At 39.1% G+C, this 20,018-nt stretch overlaps 1 protein-coding gene across 12 annotated transcripts in view; it reads left to right on the forward strand.

The window, feature by feature from the left end:
- Positions 1 to 20,018, forward strand: part of LOC112155933 (multiple PDZ domain protein) — a 52,202-nt gene that overhangs the window by 12,763 nt on the left and 19,421 nt on the right. For 5 of the 12 annotated variants that reach the window (XM_024287976.2, XM_024287980.2, XM_024287982.2 and 2 more), the window contains exons 11-28: positions 254 to 491; positions 1,462 to 1,539; positions 1,706 to 1,785; positions 2,623 to 2,769; positions 3,052 to 3,195; positions 4,742 to 4,927; positions 5,049 to 5,270; positions 7,126 to 7,287; positions 8,985 to 9,137; positions 10,201 to 10,509; positions 10,643 to 10,742; positions 12,075 to 12,273; positions 12,528 to 12,569; positions 13,652 to 13,759; positions 14,345 to 14,425; positions 14,496 to 14,673; positions 14,756 to 14,866; positions 16,126 to 16,206. In XM_024287976.2, the coding sequence (XP_024143744.1) occupies positions 254 to 491; positions 1,462 to 1,539; positions 1,706 to 1,785; positions 2,623 to 2,769; positions 3,052 to 3,195; positions 4,742 to 4,927; positions 5,049 to 5,270; positions 7,126 to 7,287; positions 8,985 to 9,137; positions 10,201 to 10,509; positions 10,643 to 10,742; positions 12,075 to 12,273; positions 12,528 to 12,569; positions 13,652 to 13,759; positions 14,345 to 14,425; positions 14,496 to 14,673; positions 14,756 to 14,866; positions 16,126 to 16,206 (2,619 nt within the window). The remainder of the gene's footprint in view (positions 1 to 253; positions 492 to 1,461; positions 1,540 to 1,705; positions 1,786 to 2,622; positions 2,770 to 3,051; positions 3,196 to 4,741; positions 4,928 to 5,048; positions 5,271 to 7,125; positions 7,288 to 8,984; positions 9,138 to 10,200; positions 10,510 to 10,642; positions 10,743 to 12,074; positions 12,274 to 12,527; positions 12,570 to 13,651; positions 13,760 to 14,344; positions 14,426 to 14,495; positions 14,674 to 14,755; positions 14,867 to 16,125; positions 16,207 to 20,018) is intronic. The other 7 variants (XM_024287983.2, XM_024287985.2, XM_024287978.2 and 4 more) reach the window with 6 other exon arrangements.

Here is a 20,018-nt window from a genome sequence, read left to right on the forward strand (position 1 = left end):
TTTTTTTTTTTTTTTGGCTAAAACAACATCATTATAATTAAAATACCATTGGAAATGCTTTTAAAATGGTTCAAAATATGATCGTTGTGAGTCTTTTATTTTGAATTTTTTTCTTTAATGTATTCCAAATAAACAAACACTTTTCTGGCTTTCAGCCCACAATATGACTATAAAACAAAAATCCGTACTTGTTAAAAATGTCCACTTTCCTTCTCTTTTAATCCATGATGTCTTCAATGGTCGCCCCCTGCAGGTGGACGGCGTAAACATCCAGGGACACACCAACCAGCAGGCAGTGGAGGTGCTCAGACACACCGGCCAGACCGTCCGCCTTAAGCTGATCCGTCGGGGGTTCAGGCCCGAGGAGATCCCCCCCGCCGTGTCGCCCAGCGCCTCCGTCCTGTCCCCATCCACCACCACCACCGCCACGGTCATGAGGGAGCTGGAGCTGGAGAGGAGGCACGCCGAGGAACCCGCCGAAAGTAAGAAGGGTGCGTTTGATGAGGAAAACGTTACTTTCTAACTGTAATTAAAATACTTGTTGTTTAAAAGTAATTCTTTGCTTTAGAATATTTATGTTCATTTATATTTTATATTAATATTTTTTTGTAGTAGCTGTATTGATTTAAACTGAAACTAATTTGGTGGGTATGTGGGCGGTAAGCTAGCGTGAGAGCGTATAAGCAAAGGGATGATGGAAAATGAGGGTAGGCTCACTGTCCAGCCCATACTGTAACTCAGAGGTGAATTTCTGAGGAACTACTGCAGAAATTATGTTACTATCCTAAAAAAACACAGGTTTTTCATTTTAAAACATTGTAAATGTACGAGAAAAAAGTTGTATATTTATAACTTTAATAGTCATAGGCTAAATTTATAATTTTTTGGGGGGAAATGTAAGTGTTTTAAAATTCTGAATTTGCATGTTTTGAAGTCATGAATCTACAACTTTAAAACTTATAAATTTATGAGACTAAAGTCATGGATTACCTAGAAAAAACACCAAAGTTGCCTTTTTATCAGAGCCGTGCTCGAAGATGACAGATGTGGAGCCTCTTGTGAAAATTTATTTCCAGATAAGTTTCAAAAACAAAGAAATTCTGAACCTTTAATCTTTAATCTAAACATTTTAATTTACCTAGTTAAATCTTGTAAATTTATAAGAAAAAAGTTGTACATTTATAAAATTTTAAGTATTAAATTATAACTTTAAATCACTTTTTTGTGGCCCTAGCAATAAAAAAGTTATTACTGTAATTTGTATGTAGCATTTTACAACAAAAAGTGGATAAATTCAGTTACTATGGTGTTTCAAGATGAAATATTCAACAGCTGGAGGACTGAAAGCTAACATCAGCTAAAGGAAACATGACAGGATACTTGTGTGCTCATGAAAAATGTACTTCCTGTACCAATTACTGTTGCTGGACTCACCTTCTATTGTGTGTCATGTCATGGCAGAAGAGAAGCAGCTCCACACAAAGACTGATGGATCTGATATCACCCCCGCCATGGATCAGCTACCAATAGACAAACCTGGTGAGAGAGGTGGGGGGGCATGGATGTTCTCAGCTTCTCCAGCAGAGAAGAGAATAAGGGATGGAAACCTACAGGAAACCATCAGAGTTAAATTTTGAATTGTGATATAGAAACTACTTGTCTGAATATCTTGTTTTTGAAAAGGCTTTGCATTTTTTTTTTGTAGGGTTGAAGTTAACACCAATGGAAGAAGAAGAAGTTGTAAAGAAGTGGCAGAAGATTTTGGGTCCAAGTAATGAAGTTATTGTGAGTTCACATGTTTCTTATCTTATATTATAAGTATGCAAATAAACACAAACCAACTTACGCGATAAGTCATTCAAAAACACTTGGATTGGAATACTTTGATTTACAGCATATATGTTCCAATTTCTGCCACGGCACTAGCGTTCATCATCATCTATCAAAGGAGACGTCGGCGTCTTACTCAGACCATGGAGCGGCTACGGATGAAGCGATTTGGGGAAATGGTGGTTTTATACAGGAGCTGTGGATCCAACAATTAAGTGTGGTATCCAGTTGGTGGTCATGTAACTCATTAACTTTTTTTACGAAATATGTCAATTACAGTACTCTTCAAAAACACCTCCTTCAAGCGCAAAAACTTTTTTTTCTGTAAATACAAGTTTGTTTGTTTTTTTAATTGATGTGTAAGCAATTTTTTTTTCGCAAACTTATTTCCATGAATTCATAGTCAATATAAATGCAGCTATTTACTAAGTATGTTTTTGACATTACCCATAGAAAAAGGCTTTCTCACTTCTGGCTCCAACAAAATTTAGACAATTAAGTCGCCATTGTTTTGCAAAACAGATGTTGCCATGTTGGATCCAGACGTCTACTGTATGAAGCAGTTGGTCCAAGTCTGTCTGAGTCAACATTTTTACTGCAACAGCTAATGCCAATCAGGAAAGAGCTCGTTTTAGGTCTACACTTGAATGCTCCTTGGAGACGACATACTCTTATTGAGGCCTCTGATTGGCCAGTTTATAAACCCCTCCCCCCTTCTGTTCCTTTGTACCTCAAGGGGGGAGGGGGTCCAGTTCCATATACAATGGTAGAAATGTGTTGCTTCCTTTACAGGTGGCTCAGGTGGAGAAGTTCAGTGAGAGCAGTGGGTTGGGCATCAGTCTTGAAGCCAGCCGTGGACATCACTACATCCGCTCTGTTCTTCCTGAAGGACCTGTGGGTCGATCTGGGAAACTGTTTAGTGGGGATGAACTGGTGGAGGTAAAGTGTTGCTGAATCTAGTGAAGGGCTGGGCTTGGTGTTGATAAATGCTTCATTCATTTCACCATTTTACCTTTTTATGGACAAAACAAAACCAAAAAAGTGGGAAATTTCGGCTAGCTAAAAAAAGACGAGTTTTGTAAGAAGTTGCATTTGATCAGAAGAACAGACACTCATACAGATTAGTTCAGACCATTCGAACAGTAAAGAGTATCATATCATGGTTGAAACCAACATTGGAGTTAGCTTAAAACAAATCCAGCTGTTGTTTTTTCTGTTTAGGTTAATGGTATTTCTCTGATTGGTGAGACCCACAAAGAAGTGGTGAGAATCTTGAAGGAGCTTCCTATCTGTGTGTACATGACATGCTGCCGGCCGGCTCTGGATCTTCCATCCCATAAAGACGCTAATCAGGCAGAACCAGAGGTATTTACACTCACCGTTCCTTTAAAGTCCATAAAACTAGCAAGTAATTAGGATATTAGAAAATCAATACTCGAACCTTACCAAAGACTAGAGTGCAGCATTTGGACACTGTACGACAAAGTGCGTTCAGCTTACATTATCCTTACAATAGCTAACAATATACTTACCTGAGATGAAATGATTGTGCATTACATTTTTGGGGTCCTTGTGCTGCGTTCAAGTGATACTTGTGGCAGGGGCCTCGAGTTTCCATGTTAAGTCAATGGTAAAGGCATGATCTAAGGTCCTGTGGCGTGATTTGGGCAGCCAGGTTGACGCACCACCAAATCAGGGACTCAACTTTGGGCATGTGATGTTTTCAGTGACTCGATCAGCAGGTAGAAAAAAACAATCCAATATGGCCGCTCGATGCAAGGATTTTTCATTCTGAATCTCCAACCATTTTCCCAACCATTTTGGGCTGGGAGGTTGCCAGAGACTAACCCAGCTACTTTTAAGCAAAGGCGGGATACACCCTGGACAGGTCGACAGCCCATGAAGCTGGAGCGAGCCCACTACACTAGCCAGCCGCCTGGTGGACGGTGTAGCGAGCCATCAGGCGCAGGCACCCTGGATTTGGTAGAGCTTGCAATCACCTCCACCCAGGGTCTGGCAGAACTAACAAGATCCGCCGCCCAGGGTCTGGCAGAACTAGCAAGGTCCACCGCCCAGGGTTCGGCAGAGCTAGCAAGGTCCACCGCCAAGGGTCTGAGACAGCTAGCAAGGTCTGCCGCCCAGGGGTCATCAAAGCTAGCAGGTGGCGCCACCCAGGGTCCAGCAGAGCCAGTGGGGTTCGTTGTCCAGGGTCTGACAGAACTAGCAAGCGCCATCCAGGGTGCAGCAGAACTAGTAGGTCGGGGCGACGTCCTTGCCGACTTCTCAGTAGAGCTCTCCAATAAGCTAAGCTACTCGCTCAACATCATTTATGTTTTGTATGATTTGTTACCGAATGAAGTTTTAAATCCACCCTGTTCCCTCTATAACCCTCCATGGACCCGAATAACCCAAGAACTTGCTCTGGTAATTCCTTAGTCACATACATCAATGAGAGGTTGACCTGTACAAGGGGTTGCCCGGCGGTCAAGCCCTTGTACAGGTCATCCCCTTATCGATATATGTGACTAAGAATTTATGTAATATAGAGGGTTGTTGCATTGGCTTTCCACATTGTCGGCCATGATGGATTAAGATGAAGCCGTGAGCGGGGTAGGCCCAAAGTTTATTTAAACCAGTATTAGCAGCACCTCAGCGGTAACCAGGATCATATGCTGGAGATATGAGACATCAAATGCTGCTTCCCTTCAGGGAGCAGGGTTTCATCTCTGCAGCTTTATCCCTGATAATATACTAAGGCTCCGGTGTCCCAAAGATATTTTCTCTTTTATCCCCCTGCCTGAAACCTGAGCCAGAAACACAGTCGGAGCGTAGCGGCTTACAGTTTGGGAGGGAAGTGAGGACAGCATGGCGTTACATTGTGATTTTGGGAGCTTTTTTCCTCTCTCCACAGAATCAAATAGACCTCAGAAGTGAACAAGTCACTGAGGAGTCAGCGGGAAACACTGAAGCAGCGACGCAGGATACCGTGACGGAGGAGGGGATAGGATCTTCTTTGGCTATGTGGGAGTTAGAGATCCAGAATATTGAGCTGGAGAAGGGAGAAGGAGGATTGGGATTCAGTATTTTGGATTACCAGGTGTAAAAATCCTCCTCGATTCTCAGGAGTCGATGTCACGTTTCATTTTGCTTCAGATAAAACCGCCTGGACGCCCGCACTTATCCTCTTTTGTTGTCGGTTCGAACACCTTTCTGCACAGGACCCACTGGACCCGGACAAGACGGTGATCGTCATCCGCTCTTTGGTACCTGACGGTGTCGCAGAGAGGGACGGCCGACTGTTGCCAGGAGACAGACTCATGTATGTCAATGACACAAACCTGGAAAATGCGAGTCTGGAGGATGCTGTCCAGGCCCTGAAGGGGGCCAAGCTTGGCAAAGTCCAGATCGGAGTTGCCAAGCCGCTGCCTGTAAGCATGAGTGTTAGTATCCTGACTTTTGTCTTTGTTTTACACCTATCTGGACTTAGAGATTAGACTGTGACGATTGTGTGTTCTTTTGTGATTATTTTACATGTGTAATTGTGCAGCAGACTAAGACGGATCACTGTAGTTGTGTTAGATTTGAAGTAGCAGTTTGGAGCGTAGAGTTCTCAGCTTACATGAGCTGAAATTTTTATGCGGGGAAGAAAAGGTGAGGGTGGCGGCACGGAGTAGAATTTCTTCCACTGTTCTTCAATCATTTGCACCTTTTGCTTCCTTCAATCAGGTTTAAACTGCTGTAGCATCTTTCAAACGTCTGTGGTCCACACGCATGAAACTTAACATTGGTATAGATCAGGAAAAAGTGTGAGGATACGTCAAAAGCGTACATGTACAAATGTGTTTTAGGCTGAATTCGAAATCTTCCCCTAAAACTTTCTTCCTACCCCTACAGTTAGCCCTCCAAAAAAAAAAAAAAAAAATGTGTCTTCAAATTCGGTTGTCACTCCCACTCAATGACATCAAATAGTTGCAGGTTGGCTACGTAAGCGTGGAGCTGCTACCGCTTGAAAATACATGACAACATTGGTTAAATAACTTTAAAAACATCATAGTTACCATCTTGTAGAACCTGGCTATGTCCAAATTCCTTCCCTACTCACTATAAAGCGGGTGCATTTTCAAAATCGAGTGCACTAGAAATTTCCCAGAAGTCTTCGCAAAAAACCAGCATACATTCATAAGCGAAAATAGACCACAATGCATTGTGGTCAAACAATTTTAGCACAAAAAAACATGTTTAAATGTAGTTTTATAATAAACCATCCACATTTTCATCATCAGAACACGGTGGATCCGTAAATAGATATTGTGAAATGTTCGTGTTGACTTCGTGAAATCGGTGACGTCGTATCTGGTGTTTAGAAAAACAAAAGAAAAGTGTCCGAATTGCTTTTAAAATACATGAAATGGGCATTAGGGTGGGAATGCAGACATGACCCCCATTGATATTGAACTTGAACTTGAAAAATAAGCAAGAAAGTATCACGAAAGGATTGCACAACAGTGTTGCCACAGATTTAAAATGACTTTAAACGTAATTTAGCCAATTTCAATCAAGAAATTGTACAAAATTGTACAAACAGTTTTTAGAAATTTTTATTTAATGACAGGAGCCTGCGGGTTCTTGGGAATTTAACACATTTTGCCAGACTTGCCTGCTATAAGCTATTGGTGCCTTTTTTTGTTGTAATTTTAAGGTGTAGTATCTTCAATTAAGTCATGCTTCCAGATAAGTTTATTGATCTCACAGAATTAAAGAACAGTTTAAGATTGCACAACACAAATAATATGAATTTTAAAGTGAAAACATCAATACTCCCCAACTCTGTTCGTTTTTGCAGCCACGTGTCCTATTGATTCAGGATATGTCTTTCTTCAAAGGCAGTTTGCATTCTTTCAGCTGCACTTTTTTCTTCTTGTTATTAAATTTACCGCTGGATTACCGGGTGAGACCTCTTGGCTGCCAGGGTTAGCTGGCTCACACAACCCATAGAGAAGTGCTTCTTCAGGAATGTACTTCAGGAGGGATATTTCGCTTGCACGGTCTCTCAAAACTGAACCCGATGTGTGTAATCCTCCGTATATTTCCTCTCACTTCCCCGTGCATCTTTCTAGCCTTGCATGCTCCACAAAATCAGTGGAAGGAACTCGAAGCATACCTGCCCCGAGTTCAAAAGCTCCCAAATTCCTAACAGTTTCCATCTTCATTTCATACTAATTCCTTTCATTACATTTGATGAAATTCATCTGCCCAAAACTAGAAAGACTGAAAGTGTTTCTCCCACTTTCCTAGGGAATATGTGGATATTCCCATTCTCCACACCCATATGGTGACCAGAAAGTAACTCCATCTTCCATCATCCATCAGTCATTTGACTTCTGCAATGTTTTGATTGAAGAAGGAGAGGAGGAGGGACTGGCTGAGGGCGTCCTTTACCGAGCTGAACCTGCATTGGTTAGTTAGCTGTAAAAGAAAAAAAAAAAAAAGAGCTTGTCTGGAAAATGCAAAAAAATATATATACAATTATTAGTGAAATTTTCAAAAGCTTGAATGGTTGAAATTTTTAAAATTACAGTGGTGACTCGTTTATTGTGGAAGTTACATTCTAAAAATGACTTGTGATAGATGAAATTGGTTATTCTCAAAACATCCATCCATCTGTTCTTCGTAAACAGATGGTCGTAGCGTCTGCTTTGCCTATTTGTAAACAAACGAGTGTGTAAAACAAACGTCACTTTGATGTCGTTCCTTTGTACGCTGCGATAAAGAAACACCTGTTGCCTTGGAAACCGGGGGTGTAACAGATCACAAAACTCATGGTTCAGATCGTGTCACCGCTTTAGGGTCATGGTTTGGATCATTTTTCAGATTAGTAAAAAGTGAAAAGAAAAAAAACAATAGAAAAAAATAATAAAACAAAAGCCTAAAATTACTTTTTTGAAAAGTTTTAAAACATATACTTGAGAAAACATATATAAAGTACTTCAAAGCATAAATATACACACACATCCTTGAACTTTGAACATAAAATGTTAAAACAAGCAGTTTCTGGTTACATTTACATGTCTGGAGACCAAAAGAGAAGAAAAGAATGTTGAATATGCTATTTTCCCTTGCCCCCCCACCCCCCAATGTCCAAATTAAACCCTAAATGAGAAAGTTAAAGTTGAACTTTCATTATTTTTTTGTCTTAATTATAGAATTGAAACTAACTGTGGGAACATTTAAATATTTCAAATAATAATTATTATTCATAGTACATGTGCAGGTGAGGGCTTTTCCTGGTGATTTTTGATCCTTTTGGCTTGCCATACTGCCTTCCCCTGACAGCACATTCCTGTAATGCCCCTCACCAGGAGATCTTAGCCCAGACCGAGGATTTTATTCAGCCCCTCAAGACAGATAAACTTGATCTCCCAGTATTCTGCGTCCTCCATGACGAGTTCGCGATTTGGGTTTTGGATTACCGTCAAGAAACAACTTTGACGCATCTTAAAACAGACGGCGTACAGTACATGAATTTGATGTCAGTTGCGCTCGGTGTGGACAGAACTGATTTTAATAATGTGCGCGCGAGGAGCGTAGCAGCCAGGGGGAGGGGGTGATCTGCAGTACACGTGTGCCCCAAACTGGCTAACAATCTGTACAGACCATGGATTATCTGTGATCCGTTACACCCCTATTGGACACAATCCTACTCTTGGTCTCATTATTTGATCGCGCGACTTCTATCTCCAGTTTTATTTGCAGATCAGACGTAAAAATACGAATAATATAGGCGAAAGACAGGATAGACGCCAGAAAGAATCACGGAAAAGACTATATATTTTAGTCCAATATCTCAGTATTGACCAAAGTTGATAACATTAGATTGTGAAATCATCAAATATATGTGACCGTATTGGAAAACATCCTGTTAGTAAATGCACTCAAAAACTATTTTTAAAAAAAGAACGCAAAATTGCACACACAAAAAAAAAAAAAAAAAATCGGCAAATCAGTGAGACTGAGAGGCGAACCACGATATAGCGAGCGACCACTGTGTACAAAATCTAAACATTTGTTGTTGTTTGGGTACAGTTTAGTTATATTAGCTTGATTAGCTTTTATCTTGGTTTTCTCGACTTTAACTGGACAATACATCGTTACAGATCGATCCGTGTGAAGGAGACCTCTCTGACGAAAGACTGTTAGATCATACCTACTCGGGGGTAGAGGAGGACACTTTTCAGGCGTCCATGATTGCTCTGCATGGGAGTGTCTGCAGCGCTGACCTGGATTATCTGCAATCATCCACACCCAAGGTAGGCACATAGTGTTGGTCTAGAGAATCTTTATGCTACAGAAGAGGGACTTCATCATTTTTATATCAAAATGTTTGGTGAATGAAATGATATTCTCAAAAGTCAGTATATTGCATTTTGCGCACTATAGGGCACACCTGATATTATGGTGCACCATCAACAAAAGGTCTACTTTCATTTCATATATAAAGCGCATTAAACTAGACAAAAGAGACAGAAATAATTTCATCAGTTAGACATTTTTAACTTCATCCATAGTAACTCTAGAGCAATCTTTAAATTCCTTCACTCTTTAAATGTGTTTGCCATTTTGTAGTGGTGTCTGAATCTACAATTCCAAAATCGAGTGTATTCGAAATTTTCCAGAAGTCTTTGCGAAAAACCAGTATGCATCAATGTTCTCTAAATTGGCAGATATAGACCACAATGCATTGCGTTTTAACAATTTTTGCTAAAAAAGAAATTTTGTTTAAAACTAATATTTTTTATTAAAACATCAACGTTTTAACAAGTTAGTCTTGAACGATATCGATTTTAGTTGTTAGTAGCGATGTATATTGGCAAGAGTCTGGCGATACATATTGTGATACATATCTTGCAATACGATATATATTAGGATACATCCCAAGACTGTACCACAATATTTTTTCTTTTTGTTTTTTAAGAGTACTTAGTCATACTAAGTTATACATGTCTCATAACAACAAAAACTGCTAGGCTAACTGAACCAATGAGACGGAACATTTAAAAGAAGCTTGTTCTTGAAAGATCTGGTTGTTCAGGTGCGTGTAGAGCTGCTCAAAGTGTGCTGTGCTGCCAACTAGCCGTTGAGGGTTTAGGAGGAAATCAAGACGATGAAGGATACCCAAAAATAATTATTAAATATCGTCTTGTCAGCACTGTAAAGCAATACAAGTATCACCAAATAAAATATCGCGATATATCACCGAATCGATTTTTTATTTACACCCCTGGTTATTACTAGTTATGTGTGGTTCATTATTTTACATCATTTTTCTTTTGCTGAGTTCAATTTTTCTTTACTCTCTTTTTTTCCCTCTAGCTGACAGCTCGCCTGAAGCCAGGCTTTACAGACGACACTCAAGTGTTTCCTCCAGACAAGTTCGACTCCTACAGTCCTGCCAGCTCCACCGCTCACATCCCCGCCATTAGTGCCATCCTAAGTAGCTCTGATCAATATTTGGCTCAATCTCAGAGCAAAGAAGAACAACCAGAGCCTTCAAACTTATACAGCACTTTGGCTGAAATCGAGGGCAGATCTATTGACCAGGAAGCATCTATGGATCCTCTTCAGTACCTCAAGGAGCCTACCATCTCTATTGGAGATGTTGGAAATGTGCTGAGATTAAAGGTAACCAAAAAAAATTTGATGGATGAAAAGTCACTTACATTCAACCTGCTGTATTCGTCTCCCCTGGTTTGGAAACCAATCTTGTTGTTTCATTTACTGTTACGGCTAAATGTTTTGAATTATCACCCCAAAGGACGACGAGGCCGGTGAGAAAGAGCCTGCAGAAGTCGGGTTGACCTCGGGGAGCAATTTTGAAAGGACTATCACAGTCGTCAAGGGCAACTCCAGCCTTGGTTCGTGCTTATTTCTCAACAGCCTCTTGTTTATTCTTTTTCATTTCCCTTTGCCGAGGTGTTAATGAGGCTTCGAGATTGAAAGGCTTTCTCTTTGGCCTTTGCCTTCCCCTCTTCTTTTATGACTCCCCATTTTAAAACAAAATGATTCTAGTTTTTTTTAGGCTTTAAAAGATTCATTTGAATGCTGCACATTATATTTACATTTCAAAACCTGCCCAAGGGGCTGTTAGTGGCTCAGAGAATAACGAGTTTGATCTTTGGGAACAAATAAGTTTTAAGAAGACAGTCTTTAAAAACCCTCAGTCGTCTGTTGAAAACAGTGTTTTTCTTCTTGCTTTTTTTTCTTTGAAAGTGTGCATGTAATGGCCTGTTGAAATATTCAGCACAAAATGTTTTGTTTGTTGTATTTCCAATTTGCACGTTTAACCAAATAAAAGATCTACATTTACCCTATTCTAAAAGAAAAAAAAAAATGAGGACAGAAAGTTGGGAAAAACTGAATGCATTGATTAAACTGACCGATGTGCAGGAAAAAGAAGGCACAAAAAGTAAAAAATTAGATATTTTATGATTGAAAGGCCAGATTTTGGACTTTTGGTCAGCTAAAACTAAAACTGGAGCCAGGTCAGTTCAGCAGGTGACCACTAGGGGGTTTGTTACGCAGCCTTCTACATATTATCACCCAACTTTACATTAGAAATCAACTTCTTTTGATTGGTTCAACATGACACAAAATTTTTATCTATAACAGTTTTAAGATGATTTTTTTTAAACCTGCCCCCAAAAGGGGGTGTGGCCTATTTCATTAACATATTATCATCGAATAATCAAATCTATCTAAAATTTCGTTGACTCCAGGGTTTAATTTTAAGTGCTAAGTTTAAGTCTTGTTGTATTTCATTAAGGATAAATGACAGATTTGTGATATTTTATAAAATATTGGATTTTGTTTTTTATAAAGACCAAACCCCTATTTAGGTTATCTATATCTGTAAAGTTTGCACACTAGAGCTGCATTGTTCTAGCTTTACTAGCAAGTTTTACTGAACTAGACTGCATGATATTCAGATTAATGTGGCATTATGCCACACTCTGGTCGTTAGTATGGTGCCGGTACTGGTTCCTTATTTACTCTGTGCAACTGCTGGAACACAACAGTGTCTATAGAACGTCCACAGGACATCCACACAAACTACACTCTTCACCTATAAGGACAGTTGTGACTTAAGGCTTTAAATGCAACTGAAGAACATCAAAGTAGCTTAGGACATCTTCAACTCCAAAAATATCAAGGTCAGTTCAACAGATGTCTTATATCCTTCCATGAAGGAATGACTGTGAGCGCTATGAAAGATGGCCTAGGAATGCTGATCCGCAGCATAATCCACGGGGGATCCATCAGCCGCGACGGACGCCTGGGGGTCGGGGACCTCATCCTTGCCATCAACGGAGAGCCGACCACCAACCTGAGCAACGCCCAGGCTCGCGCCATGCTCAGAAGGCACTCCCTCATCGGGCCCGACTTGGGGTAAGAGGCCGTCAACCAATATCGGGGTCCAAAGGCACGAAGGGCAACAAGGGTGCTAACTATTTGATCCCATTTATTACAGCATCTTGATTAAACCTTCATAAATAATCTATTAATCGTTGGAAATGATTGTATTAGTGTTCGGTGGACTCACAAAAAGCTCCAGATAGATCTTGAACAGTTTGACGAAATCTGCTCTTTTGCTGGCCGTTTGTTAGCTTTGGTGCATAAAAGCAAAACTCTTCACATTCTAGATCTGCTTGTGCACCCGAGGACGATCTGTGCCCATTTTATGTGTGAGTATGACTAACTTCCACGCTGGTGGTGTTTCACAACAAACCTTTTTTTGTCGTTTTTTTTTCTTCTTTTTGCCGCCAAGCTTCACTGCTACCTCAAAAGAGGTTTATCCAGAATAATGTATCTTGATTTCATTTGGCAATATATCCATGTAATATTTAATTATAAACCAATATTTTTTTGAGGAGATCAATCTGGATAAATCTTTACTCACTATGTTACTTATCGTTTCACTAAACTTTTTTTTTTGTCTCATACTAACTCACTTTGAAAACTCACTTTTGTAGATTCATCAATCAAAGCTGCATCTTCTCCCTCAACTGCCTTTTGTCTTGATTGAATAACCAGACTCATCTCTTTCATTTTTTCTCCGGCATCCCCCCACCCCCCCCACTTCCACCGCTTCCTGTCGGCCATCGTGTTTCAAAAAGCCAAAAATGGAGCCATCTGTCGAGGCGCCGTCAGCCTCACTCAGATGTGCTAATGCGCCCTCGAGAATCAGCTTTTTACTCTGAATTGTTCCGATTTTTTTTTTTTTTTTTTTTCGAGTGGATGGCGGTTTGTCAGCCATCACCCGCCTCGTCTCCTCAGACAAATTAGCGGTCTGCTTCACTCTCTGAGTCAAAAGAAAAAAAAAATGTTTCTTTTCTGTTTGTCACATCTGTCAAGGTAAACATCTGTTCTGAGAATGGTGAAGTGGTCTCCATAGCGACTTCTCTCTGTCTTATAGTGAGGAGGACATAACATCAAACCGGGACAATAAATCCCATATTTATTGATATCGCGATATCAGCCTGTGCGATACGCATACCGCAAAATATGGCGTTAACTGCGATAAACGGTTACCCTAAATGTTAGCATGCACTAAAACAATCTTATGACAGCGTGAATTGTTCAAATAATCAAATAGTTTCTGTCATGTTTGTTATTTTTCGCAAATCATATCGCCGTCGCAATATTGATCACTGAAGTTTTCCTGATATCGTATAACACGAGTTTTGTTTTGACTCAGAGAAAACATATGTAATTTTCACCACAATACAAAAAAAGTGTAATTCATCTATGTTTTTGTTGGGTTCAGCATCAAGTATGTCCCAGCTGAGTATCTGGAGGAGTACAAGGCCAGCTTGGAGCAAGCTCATGAAGATGTCTTCTCTGAGGAAGTTTCATCTTCTCTTCCAGTTCCAAAGTGAGTCTTTTTGGATTGAGGAGATTTCAGTTATAACTGCTCTGTTTTACAATTTCTTTGCCTTTTTTTTTTTTTTTAATACAAAATGCTGTTTTTTAGGTTTATTTAAACATTGATGGTTTATGGACCCAACCAATCAAAAACCCTGTACTTGATGGATTCCTGAAGGCATATATATTAAGAAAATTTTGCTAAAAACTTAGGGCCAGTAATCCCGGAACCGTTTTGATTAGCAACCCAGAGGTTGAGGATCCGTCATTTAATTGGAACAGCCAGCATGTCAAAAAAGGTCAAGTTGGGGTCACCCAAAGCCTCTATTTTTGATGTGGAGGGTTTTGAGGCCTATCAAAATTGTCCTATTTTAAAAAACAGCAATGAAAACCCGTTTTTCTAATTAAATTAGTCATGTGACAAACACCTTCTTTTCAAAGGACTTGGTTGGTTTCTGTTTATTCGCATAATTATGATTGCGAAATTGTATTTCCTTGATATTTGTGGAATTTTTAGCAAGTTTTGAGCAAATGTGTAAAGCAGTTAATGTTAAAATAATAAGAATCTCCATAAATGTTGACATTTTTGTCCTAGAATAATCTCAAATCTACCCGAGCGTGAAGACGGAGAGGGAGAAGAGAGCGCGTCTTACGGAAACTGGAACCAGCCTAGAAAGTGAGCAAACCTCAATGGTTCTGTCGCCGACTCTGAAAGCTCTGAAACGAAAATCCATGCTGTTCCGCAGGGTGGAGCTCTTCCGAGAGCACGGCAAGTCCCTGGGGATCAGCATTGTCGGGGGCCGGGGGATGGGGAGCCGGCTGAGCAACGGAGAAGTGATGAGGGGCATTTTCATCAAGCACATCCTGGAGGACAGTCCAGCGGGGCAGAACGGGACTCTGAGGACCGGGGACAGGATCATTGAGGTGACGGCTCCTGCACTCAGACGCCTAATCTGGAGCTCAGACTTTGGATAACCTAAGTGGTGTCACTGTTGTGCCTGAGCAGGTGGACGGGGTGGATTTAAGGGACGCCAGCCACGAGGAGGCAGTGGAAGCCATCCGGAGAGCAGGAAACCCCGTGACCTTCCTGGTCCAGAGCATCATCCAGAGACCACGCGTAAGTTGGTTTAAGTTGGTCATTCAGAAACGTAAAAACGAGATTGAAGTATTTTTATCTCTTATCGCTGTAAAACTAAAAAATTTTAGAACTTCGGGAAACACTGAAGATATTGAATTTTTCCTGTCTTCCTGCATCATTTTTCCTTCTTCTTTTCTCACCGACCATATCCCAACTCCAACATAATCCAAGATCAACATAAATTGGAAGGTTTCTGTCTTCCTATGGGTGTTAGGGCTGTGCCACATCCTGCCATCTGTGATAATCCCAAAAAATAAAATAAAAACATCTTCAAAATAAAGCAAACATCATAAATATTTTATACCACCAGAAAAATTCCTGGCAAAACATTTAATTAGAAAATAGTTTTATGATACACACACACATACATACATACTATGTATCTATATATATATATATATATATATGATAAATTTTACTTTATTATGGCTATTTATACATGGTATATATTCAGTATTTCCCCCTAATTCGTGGGGTTAGAGACCATAGACCTGCGCGAATATGGCGAAACCACGAATACAGAGAACCCTCCGTCTCCATCTCACCCCCCAACCCCCGCGGTCAAAGAATGTCCGTTACCATTCCTTACTCATCAAAAACACTGCTGATGATACTTTGTAAAACATTTATGAAAGAGAATTAGAGTATTTCCAACATAAAACGTTGTTTTACTCTTTTTATTTTATCTAGAACAACAGACTGCAAACCTTTCATGGGGACTGTCACTCTGTCTCTTTACCTTAAAAAAGCTTCCTTCTTCATCAAATAGGTGCGAGAGGGCATCTCTATCTTGAATTTTCCGGTTTCATCCATAATAAATACCTACTCTGGATGATAAGCCACTTCTGAGTCAGCTGATGCTATTTCTCCATGCAGACTTGCTGTGGGTGTGTGCGCGCGCGCACCTGTGTGTGCTCTACAACTCAACCCCCTCTTCCTTCGGAAGCAAAAGTTTCGTACAAGCATCTTGAGTTGTCTGAGTTTTTGTTGCGAATAGGAGGAGTCACATGACAAAAACTATCCGTGAATTTGTGAAATATATATATATGTATAGAGCCATAGTAAAGTAATATTTTGCAGGTAAAACTTTAAGAAAATCAAGGCTGTTAGGGCACTTTTCCATGTTGTTTAGCTGGGTTTCGAACTCACCACAGCCCTAACATGCATCAGGAAAAGGAAACCTCCACAAAAGTGTCACTTCCTTCTTGAAAACCTTCTTCTTTTCTGGGCTCTCTAAGCCTGCTTCTGTTCACAGTCCAGCTCCTTCAGCAGCTTTAGAGAAAAGCACGCTAGCACGCGTTCCGCAGCACACGCGTCAGGTAATCTGTCTCCTCTTGTCTCATCTTTCTCACGGCAGCTATCAGTCACCAAACACATCAGCTGCATTCCCTCCCGTCCTGCCTCCTCTGTCTTCTGTATCTCATTATTTAGCCACTTTTTCCCTGCAGATCCATATTTATCTTTGAACTAAATCATGTGTGCATCTGAACTGCAGGGAAGGAAAATTTTTTTTTTTTTTTTAATATGCAGGCATCCTGCTGTGTTTTTTTTATTACAATGTCATTTAACTGCAACAAAAATGTGAGGCAAAAACGATGCCTCTATTTTTTAAATGGTCAGCAAGCAGTTTAAAGAAAAAAATATGCAAAATATGCTTGTCTGCTCCCTGCTGTTAGCAATTTAGACAAACTTTTTTCAAACTTATTGCAAATAAATGTTTAAAAAATGTACATACCCAATTTTCCGCACTATTGGGTGTACCAAAATAAATAGCTCATTCAATGTACAGTATGGTCTATATTTAGAATTACGTCATACATAAGGAACATTGTGTAAGAGGCATCAAGTGAGACAAAAGAGTCAGAGATAAGTCATACTTATCATGCCTGATTCACACTGGACACGGAAGTGCTGCAAAGCGGTGTTGTTGTTTAGCAAAAAAAAAAAAAAACTGAAATTTACCACTAAAACAATTGTTACTGGGACTTTGTTAACTCCCAACCTTGTTAGTAAAGCGTAAAAAAACAAATAGTATAACATTGCTTCACGTTTGCCACGTTAGCTTATTCAAAATACCTGTAACTCCTAACCGTATTTGCAACACATAAAAAACAGAAATTTATTGCTAAAAATTGGTATTGTGACAACTTCCCAACTTTGTTACTAACGTATAAAAATAAAATAAGTAATACAGTCTAACATTGCTTCACCTTAGCCGTGTTAGCATATTCACAATGTTTCTAACTCCATACCTTGTTCGCAACACATAAAAAACTGACTGATATAGCTAAAAAACATTACAGTGACTACACTAAGTACCGACCTTGTTATTAATTCGTAAAAAAAAAAAAAACAGTTTGACACTGCTACCTGTTAGCAGTGTTAGCGTATTCACAAAAGCTCCAAAACTTGTAAGCAATTAGTAATTAAAGACGAACCAACATAGTGACAGACCGCTGCGTACCGCTCAAAATAGCTTGATATTAGTAAGAACAACCAGAATTAATCCCTATATTAAAAGCGTATTGAATGAATGAAATGGTTTGTTTCAAGCAATCAGGTCATAATACATGAAATAAGATATCACTTAATGAATGAGTGGAAGGAAGCGAATTTATATAATCCCACACCCGGCTTAAAAAGTCGTACAGTCGTTCTGTAAAAAAAATGTGCTTTTAAGTATACGAAACTTCAATATGATACTTAAATATATGTAATTTGCCAATAGTCTTTAATTTTAAGTGTTTTAATCAGACTTTTAGTGTTAAGGAGTTGGATTTTCTGTGCAAAGAAAATTTTAACTTTAAAACTTAATTTTAACTCATTTTAAGACAAAATACATATTTAGTTTTAATAAAAATATGAATGTTTATTAGCTAAATAAATTAATTTAAAGAAAGGAAATGTTCGTTTGTTCCCTCTAGACACCCTTAGACTGTGTTTCATCAGAAACTGACAATCACTGTAGTGAAAGTGTCTTCAGCTTATTGCTCTTGTGTTTAGAATCCGCCCCCGCCCCCAAAGCCTTTCGCTTCACTAATCAAAGCTACTTAGCAACCGCCCTCCCCCAGGTTAGGCTGGCAACCCCCGCCTGCCTACTTTAACCCCACCTGTGTGACTGTGGTTGGAGTTTAACAAGCTGCATGTCATGAATGAAAAGCAGATGAAAGAAACGTCTTCATGATGCATTTGTGTTTATTCGCATTAATCTAAAGTGTTCAGAACTCTTATTTCTGCTTTCAAACATTCACAGTCTCAGCAAAGCAATTTGAATGGTAAAACTTGAGCAAATTAATATATTTGTTGCATGTTTTGAGCACAGATTTATGTAGAATCACAAAAAAATGTCTTTCATCCAACTTAAAATAAGTAAATATAACCTTTTAAATGACTAGAGAGGTCAAAATACACTGTCATTACTTCTTAATTGTTATTATTTTGATAATAAGGATGTGGCTGGATTTTATATAAGATAAAATGAGTGTTTTATTTAAACTGTGTTGAAGTCTGGATTCTAGAGTTTGACATTGTAATAATTGGTCTGGAATACTCAGATAAACCAGCTCAGACTCGTTCTCCTCAAACCCAACCAAGCCTAGGAAAGATTATTTGAGTTTTATATCTATGTCATGTGTTTTTTATTGATTAAAACTAGCATCAAGTTGCTTCAGAATATCATTCTAACTTCAGAAGGAGTTTTTGGGTTCAATCCGCCCTGAGCTGGAGCTTGCTGCTTCCCTAAACCCTCCAGATTGACAGCTGTCTCCAGTGTTTCTCAGTTGGGAATTATCTCTCATCCCGTGAAAGGATGGATTTGAAAAAGTTTGGAATTTGTTTAATAGACTTTTCTCAATGTATGTGAAAGGGTCCTTAAGTTTTGAGGGGGTGTTTAACACTAAAGCTTTAGTGTCAGTGTTGACGTTCTTTGAACTTCCATAACTCTTTAACCCTGTACACAATAAACATAGTTCCAGCAATTTTGCTGTTTAGTGTTCCATGTTTAACTGTAGTTAAGTGTTTTCGTATTCAACAAAAAACAACTGATTCTCATGCAAAGAAAAGCATGTTTGCGCTGACGTGCAACACTTTACGCCAGTAAAGAGTTTGCAGTTTTTACAGTTTTTTAGTGGTAGTGTTTTTATAATCAGCAAAACGATTGATTCTTAAGAAAAGAAAATGTATGCAAGTCTTTACAGTATTGAATGCAGAACTGAATGCAATGCTTTACATTAACAAAGTCTTACAGTGTTTACTGTAATTTTATAGTAGTAAAGTATTGTCATAAGTAACGTAGACAGACTAATTCTGCTTTGCACTGATGTGCAACACTTGATGTTAACAAATTCTTTACAGTGTTTGAGTTTATAGTGGTAAAGTTTTAACATAATTTACATAAACCGACTAATTCCGATACATAGAAACTCAGCTTTGCTCTGATATTAATACTTTACATTAGTTAAGTCTTTAAAGTCTTTACGGTGTGTTTATAGTAGTAAAGTTTTTACGTAAATAACCGAAACCGCCTCTTTCTGACAGACGAAAACAGCTTTTTTAACCAGTATGCAACCTAGACGTTTGCATTTTGTTGTCTTTTTTCAGCTTCAGAATCTGTTTGTATTAAGTTGCCTGCGTAAAACGCTTGAAGAGTTCCTGTTCCTCAAAGAACGTGTGTTTCGGTATTAAAGAGTTTGATGCCCAAACGTCATCTTTTGTATGAATTTACACATCTGCTGTGGATTTATTCCCCACAGGGCTTCCATTGCTAACAGCTGCTGCTAATCATCTCCTAATTGGAAACATTAAGGTTGTTTTTTTTTTTTTCTTGTAGTTTTTTGTTAGCGAGCAGTAACTGAAATTTATTCAAAGGAGGGTTTCTTGTTTTAACATTTGTTGAACCCTGAACATGAGTTTTTGTCCTTTACTAGTCTGTATGACGGACTGATTAGACGGTCATTGTTTGACTCTGAAGTAAAGAAGTTTTTCCTTAAGAAGTCGGTGTTTTTGATTATTTTGAATTTTAATCGCTGAGTGAAAATAAATAAAAGGTCTGGATGGGCATCACTCGTCAGTGAGTTGCTTTTTTGAGATTTCCCAACTTTTAAGTTTTGCTGCAAGTTTTCACAGCTCAAAT

The sequence above is a fragment of the Oryzias melastigma genome, linkage group LG18, assembly GCF_002922805.2.
Source record: "Oryzias melastigma strain HK-1 linkage group LG18, ASM292280v2, whole genome shotgun sequence".
In the NCBI taxonomy this organism is placed as follows: domain Eukaryota; kingdom Metazoa; phylum Chordata; class Actinopteri; order Beloniformes; family Adrianichthyidae; genus Oryzias; species Oryzias melastigma.